We start from the raw sequence: 9,229 nt of genomic DNA on the forward strand, positions 1-9,229 counted from the left end.
TGTGTTCTCTGTGTGTGGAGGTGAATGGAGGGCATTGGGGGCATTCAAAGCCCAGCTGCACGCTGACGATGTCCTAGTACCTTTGCTTGCCCTGTAAATGTGTGGTCCTGGGCTCTGCCCAGCTCTGGCCGGCTTGTGGAAAGTACCTATCGGAGCTGTGACGGCTCGCAGGGCACTGGGCCTGTTAATATATTGCCGGGATGCCTGCAGCCGGTGGGGCTGGGACAGACAGATCTCCATCTGTGTGTGTTCTCTGTGTGCGCGCGCGCCCGGGGAAGCGGGAGGGGAACTGTCCGACACTCTCGGCTGGGTCTGCACCTGGGACATGCCCTGTTGGAGCCCTGGCAGTCCTTGCTGCCTGACACAGGCTCCTGGGAGCAGCAGAGATCATGGAAAGCCCCTTGGGATCAGTGGGGTAAGCCCACCGTCTACCCAAAGAGAGGCAAGGGTTAAATCTCTCCCCCTGGCCCTGGCTGTGGATTCCTCAGCTGGAGATTTCCAGTGGCTCCGTAGTCTGGCTGGCAGGAGCCGTGGCCTCTGCTGGTGGCTGAGCTAGCCATAGCCACGGGCTGTGGTAATGCCCAGGAGGGGACTCCTGGAGTAATGGGTTGAAGTGAAGAGGGGGAATGAGGTGCCTCTCACGCCAGAGTCCCTGCCACTGAGAGAACCAGGGTTGAACCCAGCCTGGAGAATCGAGTGCAGGGCCTGAGAGGTGGGCCTGGAGAGGGTGATCTAATGGGGCTTTCCCTGACATGTCTGTTGCTCTGGGAGCCCTGCTGTGTTGACCTGATCCCTGGGAGGGGTGGGAGGCAGGGGAGACTGCAGTTTGGTGTGGGGACTCTGAGGGAATGGGGTAGCTTGTAGCTCTAATGGGCAGTCAGGAATGGTCACTCAGGGCCAAGGCAGCCCCAGTGCCAGCCCCTGGCCATTCTCCCCTCGTCGCTCTCATCTAGGGAGGGGGCCCAGCAGACAGCACGCTCTGCCACCACCATGCAGCCACCTCTGAGTGGAACATGGCAGCTGCTTACTGGTGCGCACAGGACGAGTGACAGTCTGGTGTCCTGTGCGTAGAGCTGATTGAGGGAGGAGAGGGCGTTCTCTGGGCCAGCTGTGACAGGGAGGTGCTGATGTGTGTGATGGGAAGAGCTGGTGGGTGTGGGTCCTGGACTGGGAGAGGGCTGGTGGGTGATCTGGAGTTGGCCCGTTTGCAGCCCCTAATACAGCTCTTTGGCCTCTTGTCTCCCTAGAGTTCAGCAGGTGGCACTGCGGTGGGGCGAAGGCTAAAGAGTGGGCTGCGCCTGAAATCGTGAGTGTCCTGAGCTGTCTCGTGCCCCTGCTGGGCTCAGGGCAAAGCCGCGGGGGTCCCGGGCACTGTGGGCAAGGGGGCTGCCCCTCTCTTCCCTGGTGCGGGGGTTGGTGCCTGGGGCGATTGCCCTCCCATGCCCAGGCCCCTCTGTTTGGGACAGGGTGCATCCGCACAGACCCTCCCCAGCCTCCTTCCCACCTGGAGTCCCTTGGACCCTTAGGTAGCCGGTGGGTGTATCCTGCCTGCCTCTTGTGAGGAACTGTGTGGTCTGGGGGTCCAATGACAGGGGCAGGTGACCTCTGGGGAGAATGGGAGTGGGAGCCCGAGGCTGCCCAAGACCAGCACTGATGCTGCCTTCTCTTTGAAGGAGACATCTCCGCAGCAGCCTCCGGAAGGGGCCTGTGGGCACCCGGCCCTCTGCAGCTGCCTGGGCCACCACCTCCTTCAGCCATGCTCTGCTGGGGAACTTTGAGGTAACCATAGCCTGGAGGCCCATGGCCTGGGATGGGGGAGAAAGCACCTCTGGGATGGGAGGGGAATGAGCCCCCCTAGGGCCTGCTCTGGCACTGGCTGCCTTTGTGCAGCTCCTAGGGTGGGAATTGCGTGTTCCTCTCTCTCCCCATGGTGCTGTCATGGACTTGAGCGTGTCCGTGTGGTCTGTGCTTCAGAGCATTCCCCAAAGGGACAGCTCGGCCCAGTAGGCAGTATGTGTGAGGTGGCGCTCCTGGCCCTATGAGATCCCAGGCTGGGCTGCCCCGTCCCCCTGACTCTCTCTCCCCTTCCCAGATAGGATGAGGGAGAGGCTGCTGCAGTCGCAGTCTGCCCCAGCACTTCCCCAGCCTGGCACTCGCCCTCTCTTCCCCTGTTCCCGGCGTAGGGCACGGCACATCAGACAGGCTGGCCTCAGCCCGGCTCTGTCGGGGGAAGGTGCCCACATCATAAACAGCAGCCCCTTGGGCACTAACTGGCTGCCTCGCTGGCAGTCTCGTGGGGCCTAGGGGGAGGGAGGTGTATGGGACAGGCTTAGGCCAGGTGGCTGGAGTGGGGGGTACAACATTGAAAGCTTAGCCTCTTGTGGCTAAAGAAGAAGCCTCCAGGCTCCAGCTGCCCCAAGGATGGGGAAGTCTAGTTCCCATTTCCCACTGAGAGCTCTCTCCTAGTTCGCCTGCTGGGTTTACTGCCCCCAGCTGGGTCTGCGACATCTGGGGATTAAAGTCCATGTTGAATCTGTGGCCTTCTGTGTCTCTCCTCCTGGGGGGTGCTTTATGGACAGACGTCCACAACACACTGCAGTGCACGGGCCACTCCCACTGCTGCAGTGCCACCACGTCTGGGGCGAAGTGCAGCAATTGTTTAACAGCGCACAGCAACCCTACCCCCCAGTCTGGGCCAGGACACGAAAGCATCCTGCATTGAAGTGAAACTGAGAGGGATTCAGGAGTTGTGTAAATTCTCCCAGGCCCTGGCGTTAATTCCCTGACTTGCACAGAGTGCCCCGGGTCTTTAATGCCCACAGGTGTGTTCGGAGCCTGTGGGGACGGGCATTACCGTAAGATCCACGATGGAAGCAGTCAGGTCGCTGGGATACCACCATGAGTGTTCCTATAGGGCTGGGGTGCAGGATACATGTATGCCTTTGGGGTGCAGGGCACAGTCCTGGCAGGACCCTGCTGGCTTGGGACTGGAACGCAGAGAGGCCAGGCTCAGGGTTAGCAGCAGAATTGGCATTTGAGGGCTGCGCCCTTCCCTCATCTCTTTTCCCCAGGAGTCCATCCTGAAGGGGCGCTTTGCCCCGTCAGGCAGGATTGAAGGGTTCACTGCGGAGATCGGGGCCAGCGGCTCATACTGCCCCCAACACGCCACCTTACCTGTCGATGTGACCTATTTCGACATCTCGGAACACAGCGCGCCCTCGCCTTTCCTGGTACGCTGCTCGGCAGGGGCTAGGGGCATAGGGTGCTCGCTGGCACAGGGTGGAACAGTCTGTTCAGGCAGAGCAGGGACAGTGCAAAATGGAGCAGGCTGAGGCTCTCCTCTTCAGAGAAACTGCACGTGCCAGGGGCTGCTGGTGGGGGAGACAAGCCCATGACTTCGGGATCCACTCCTCAGCTTGGCTTTGTTACCGCTCTGGGGGAGGGGGTTGGCATGGTGGGGTGGGGGCTGCCTGTGCTGTGATTAGAGGCCTAGAAATGGAGGGCTGGAAGGTGACTGGCCGCTCACATCGTATTCTTGGCTGGCAGGACATGCCGGGACCTGGAGTCGCCCTGGGTTGCCCCTCTGTATTAAGTTGTCAGCTGTGAGTAGCAGTATAGACGCCAGTGGGTCGCCAGTCGCCCGTGGGCTGGATTTCCCCACCCAGGTGCTGGCTCTAGGTGCAGAGCAGCGAGTCCAGCACCCGTGAACTCTGAACCCCAACCTGTCAGCGGGGAAACACCCCACCTTACAGGGCACTAGTGGAGGGGAGACCCTCTGCCAGCTCCTCCCCAGCCTGCAGCCAGAATCCTGCATCAATTCCCAGGCATTGTGGGGGTCTTGGGCCTTCCTGTTCTCTGCCTGTGGTGCACACGTCCTGTCTGCCGTGGGCCGTGATGCTCTGCTCCAGCTCGGCTGTTGGGTTTTGTGGGCGGTGGTGGCCTGTGGCACGCAGCCGATCAGACTGGATGATCTCACCTTCACCTCTCTGCTGTGTCTCCTGGGCAGGCAGCCCTGGGCTCTGGGTGTGGCTGCATCTAGCCCCTCGGTGTGCTGGGGGAGAAGATCTCTTCTGGGGGCAGGTGGGGCTTTGCCGAGAGTCCCCTCTGGCGACCTTGTACCAGACTGCTCCTGGGCCCTGTGTCGGGGCCGGGCTGGCCTGCGGTGCTGCAAAATGGCTCATGTGCTTTCTCTTGGCCTTGTCCCAGGGAGTGATAGACTTGGAGGCCTTGGGAAAGAAGGGGTACAGCGTCCCCAAAGCTGGAACCATCCAAGTGGTGAGTGGGCTCCTGTTCTCCATGGCACAATGGCGGGGGGTGGAGGGCGGTTGCCGTGGCCCGGTCAGTGCTTGGTGGTGTCTGGCAGCGCGGAATGGGCTGGGCCTGGAGCCTCCAGAGAGATGGGTCCGGAACAGCCTCTGGGAGCTGGAGGAACCGCGGGCATGTTCCAGGCACGGGGTGATGCAGGAGCCATGGGGACTGGCAGGGGAAGGAGAAGGGGAGAGCAGAGGTGCAGGGAGGGCAGTTATAAGGAGCTCTGGCAGGGAGCTGGACTCAGATGCCACAGTGATGGGCATCTATATAGGAACTTGAATAGAGGCTTCAGAGATGGGGAAAGTAAAGCACAGAAGGGCTAGGGTTAGGTCCAGGGCCTTGCAGTGTCAGAGTGGGGATCGGAACCCAGGAGTCCTGCTCAGGCCACTAGGACACACCACTCTCTTACAGGTCTGGAGAGCTCAAGTGGCTGGAGGATGCTGCTCGGAAGCCCTTAGTGCAGCCAGGGCTGAGCAGGGGCAGGGGCAGGGGAAGATGTCGCTGGAGACCAGAGGGGTCGTGAGGGTAAAGGCCAACGTCTTGCCCATTGCTAGGGTAGGGGCTAGAGGGGGAGCTGGGGATCGAGGCCAGGGAAGGAGTGAGGAGTTGCTGAGCAGGACTGCAGTGCCTGCAACATGGATTTGAGGGATGAGGGACCCCAATGTCAAGCCTCACCCCATGCATCGTTGATACCTGGACACCTGCCCCAGGCTGACTGGGCCCCAGGAGAGTTCCTCTGGCAGCAAGTCCCTCCCCATTCCTGTGTCATGGATCCACAGGCCCGGTGCTCTCGCACAGCTCTGGAACACACTGAAGGGGTCCCCCTGGGACTATCAGCCCCCTTAGGGTCACACTCTCACTGGGATTGGCCCCGTAGCCTCAGAGCATCCTGGGACCAACCCTCGGAGCCTTCAGCCCCCCTATTTCACGCCATAAGCACCGGGCTGTGAGTCCACCTGAGCTGGACACTGGAGGGAGACTTGCACCCCCAAAGGGAGCAGTGCCCCCTCCCCCAGGACCTCCTGACTCTGCAGCGACTCCCAGCCAGCGGGGCAGCAGCAGGAGGGCTATTGACTGTCTGGGACACAGAGTAGAAACTCCAGAACGGAAAGTTACAGCAAAGTCCAGCTGGGTCAGTCCTACAGCCCTCTGACCCCTCCTTAGTCCCAGTGCAGGAGCGTCTCCCACCACTTCCAACAGCCCACACTGAACAACCCCACCTGCCCCCTCCTGCGTCCTTTGTCCTTGTCCTTGGCAGCCATTATCACCTGGCCCCCTCCTTAGCCCTTTGTTCTCCAGCTGGTCAGACCCTGCTGGCTTCCTGCCCAGGGTCAGCCATTCACGGTTGTTGTTGCTGGATTCAAAATGTCCAGGCAACTGAAGTGGCCATTGTCTTCTGGAACTCTCCATGGGCTTGGGGCCCAGGCCACAGACAGCCAGGCATCACTCATACCTGGATCTCTGCAAAGAGTAAACAACCTTTCCCTCCCCACCTAGTTAACCAGGCAGCACATGGGGAAACTGAGGCATGCACTGTATTTATACAAAATATTATTATGAAAAATTCCCACTTGGTCATATCCTGTGCTTGTCCTACAGCCCCTTGGCCCCTGCTCTGTGTGGGGTCTGGATACGTCCTGGGAGCCCCTCTGCACCCCAGCCTGGCCTCCTATGGCCTGGACCCTCTCCCCACAGCTGACCTGCTCTCTCCCCATTTCCAGACCTTATTTAACCCTAACAAAACTGTGGTGAAGATGTTCCTGGTGACGTACGATTTCCAGGACATGCCAGCCAACCACATGACCTTTCTGCGTCATCGCATCTTCCTGGTGCCTGTGGGGGAGGAGGGGCCCGGCGAGACACCCAGTGATCCAGCCTGTGCCAGCCCGCCCAGGAGGGTCCTCTGCTACCTGATGCACCTGAGGTAGGAGCTGAGGTGGCGAGGGCGGGGGATGGCCATGAGTCCCATCACCCTGGAGCTGGCCCCTCTTCTGGGCCGGAGCTCCTGCCCCACTCCCACCTCCTTTTCCCCCGCAGTTTCCTGTTCCCCTGGACCAGGATTCTGAGCCCAGGGGTGGCCATTCCCCTTGCAGCAGCCTGACTTCATTACCACTGGGAACAACAGGAGATGGCGGCCATCTTGACTGCCACCTGCAAGGCTGCCAGGCCATAGCCGTGACCTTGCCTGGGGCAGCTCTTGGCTCCGGGGCCTTTGGCAGCGGGAAGCAGTGGCCATTCTGAAGGGGGATGGAAGGTCATGGGAAAGCTGCTAGCCATGAGGAGAGGGTTGCAGTGCTGAGCTCCCCTCCTGCAGCCAGAGCCCCCTGGGAACACCACAACCCTGGTCCTGCTGCCAGCTCCTCCTTCCTGCTATGGCCCCAAAGGAGCGACTGCTCCTCCCTGCTGCAGCCCATGGCCTCTGCCTCAGGGAGTCTTGTTTGCCCTCAGGTTTCACAGCTCCAAGTCGGGGAAGATCTACCTTCATGACGACATCCGGCTGCTCTTCTCCCGCAAGTCGATCGAGGTCGACTCGGGGATCCCCTACGAACTGAAATCCTTCACAGAGATGCCAAGGAACCCCTGCTACTCACCCCGGGCCTGAGCGCGGGGAGGCCCATGCCCCGCTCTCCACCCTCACCCCTGCACTTCGTAGACAAGTAAAGGGCAAGAGAGCGGAGCTGTCTCCTCCCCCAGAGATATCGGCCCCCACCAAGCTGTGGGGTGGTGAGGCACAGACACACCCCTCCCTTGACAGCAGCTTCGCACCTGTGCCAGAGAATGAGCATGGGAGGCGTAGGGGGGATGAGATCATGGAGATGGCTGCATGGTGTGAGCAGAAGCTGGCACGCTGGCTCCTGTGCCCCCATCGAGTCAGAGACGCTCCTAGGACTCTGGCTGCACAGCTCCAGGCCATGCCCTTCAAGGGGGGCTCGGGGCCCCCGGCCTGTGGGACTCGGCTTGGGCGGAGCTGAGCTGGCTCCCAGGCTGTGGGGAGGGATGGAGCAGATGGCAGCTCTCGGAGGGGAAGGTACTGTATTTATTAGTATTTATTGTTGGTGGGGAGCCAGGATGAAGAGTCCACGATGTGGCTCGTAACCCAGCCTTGATCACAAGTGCAGCGAGTCCAATGGGCTCTGCTCTTGGTGCCCTGTTCATGTTGCACGACCAGCTGCGCAGCCCAGCATGACAGCAGGAGCTGAGCAAGAGACGTGCAGGACTGGACTGGCAGGGGAGATTGAGTCAGGACTGAGGGGTATCAACAGAACTGGTTGGTGGGACTGGGGCTGTGGGTTGGGATTGAGGGGCACTGGCAGGGCAGTGGGAAGCCCAGGGCTGCAGGTTGAGAGTGAGGGGCACTGGCAGAGCGGGTGGGGGGGAGCCTAGGGCTGGGCTAGCAGGGGGCTGCGGGTTGGGAGTCAGGGGCACTGGCAGGGTTGGGGGGGGAGCCCAGGGCTGGGCTAGCAGGGGGCTGCGGGTTGGGAGCCCCTCACTCCACACCCGCAGCCCCGCTTAGCAGACCACCTGGGCTCCCCCAACCTCGCAGTTGCCCCATCCAACCCAACGCAGCCCCGCAGCCCAGCCCTGGCTCCCCCCTGAACCCTGCATGCCCTGACTCCACCCACAGCCCCCTGCTAGCCAGCCCTGGGCCCCCAAGCCCGCCAGTTGCCCTGACCCAACCCAAGCAGCCTCTGCTAGCCCAGCCCTGGGCTCCCCCAACCCTCCTGGCCCCTGACTCCCAACCCGCAGCCCCTCTGCTAGCCCAGCTCGGGCTCCCCAAGCCTGCAGTTGCCCCTGAGTCCAACCCCGCACCCGCACCGAGCCTTGGCTCCCCCAACCCTGCATGCCCCTCACCCAACCCGCAACCCTCTGCACGCACCCTGCTCCCCCATACCGCTGCGCATGTGCCCGACTCCAACCCGCAGCCCTGCTAGCCCACCCAGGCCCCCCCAACCCCGCCAGTGCCCTGATCCAACCCGCAGCCCCCTGCTAGCTCAGCCCTGGCTCCCCCCATCCGCTCTGCCATGCCCTCATTCCCAACCCGCAGCCCCCCGCTAGCCCAGCCTCGGATCCCCCCAACCCTGCCAGTCCCTGACCCCAACCGGCAGCCCCTGCTAGCTAAGCTGGGCGCCCCCACCCGCTCTCCATGCCCTCACCCCGAACCCGAGCCCATGCAGCCCACCTGGGCTCCCCCCCACGCGCCTGCAGTGCCCTCACTCCCAAACCGAGCCCCCTGCTACCTCGCCGGGCTTCCCCCCACAATCTCCCATGCCCTACCCCAACGCAGCCCCTGCTAGCTCAAGCCCTGCGCTCCCCCAACACCTGCCCGTGCCCTGACAGCCCAATCCGCAGCCCCCTGCTAGCCCCAGCCTGGCTTCCCCCCCGCCGCTCTGCCAGTGCCCTCATCCCAACTTGCACGCCTGTGTCTAGCTGAGCCCTGCTCCCCCAAACCCTGCCAGGCCCCTGACTCCAATCCGCAGCCACTGCTAGCTCAGCCCTGGGCCCCCCCAACCCTGCCATGCCCCTCACATCCCAACCCGCAGCCCCTGCTGCATCAGCCCTGCGCCCCCCCCAACCTGCCATGCCCCCACTCCACCGCAGCCCCCTGCTAGCCCAAGCTGCTCCCCCTCACCCGCTCTGCCAGTGCCCGACTCCCAACCCGAGCACCTGCATCAGCCTCACGTGGCTCCCCCCCCCAACCTGCCAAATGCCCTCACCCCAACCCGAGCCCCTGCTAGCTCAGCCCTGGGCTCCCCCCCCAACCTCGCAGGCCCCCTTCCCAACCGCAGCCCCTGCTGCCCAGCCCTGGGTCCCCCCCCAACCTGCCAGTGCCCTGAATCCCAACCCGCAGCCCCCGCTAGCCCAGCCTAGGCTCCCCCCACCCGCTCTGCCAGTGCCCTCCTCCAACCGAGCCCTGGCT

The 9,229-nt window shown here is 62.6% G+C and overlaps 1 protein-coding gene across 2 annotated transcripts in view; it reads left to right on the forward strand.

Moving 5' to 3' along the window:
• Positions 1-7,743, forward strand: part of ATOSB (atos homolog B) — a 63,800-nt gene extending 56,057 nt beyond the window's left edge. For both annotated transcript variants that reach the window (XM_032800416.2, XM_032800417.2), the window contains exons 5-10: positions 1,248-1,306; positions 1,674-1,779; positions 3,072-3,230; positions 4,207-4,275; positions 6,033-6,235; positions 6,760-7,743. In XM_032800416.2, coding sequence (XP_032656307.1) covers positions 1,248-1,306; positions 1,674-1,779; positions 3,072-3,230; positions 4,207-4,275; positions 6,033-6,235; positions 6,760-6,913 — 750 coding nt within the window. In that variant the 3' untranslated portion in view covers positions 6,914-7,743. The remainder of the gene's footprint in view (positions 1-1,247; positions 1,307-1,673; positions 1,780-3,071; positions 3,231-4,206; positions 4,276-6,032; positions 6,236-6,759) is intronic.
• Positions 7,744-9,229: the final 1,486 nt, after the last annotated feature.

Source organism: Chelonoidis abingdonii, chromosome 6, assembly GCF_003597395.2.
Source record: "Chelonoidis abingdonii isolate Lonesome George chromosome 6, CheloAbing_2.0, whole genome shotgun sequence".
In the NCBI taxonomy this organism is placed as follows: Eukaryota; Metazoa; Chordata; order Testudines; family Testudinidae; genus Chelonoidis; species Chelonoidis abingdonii.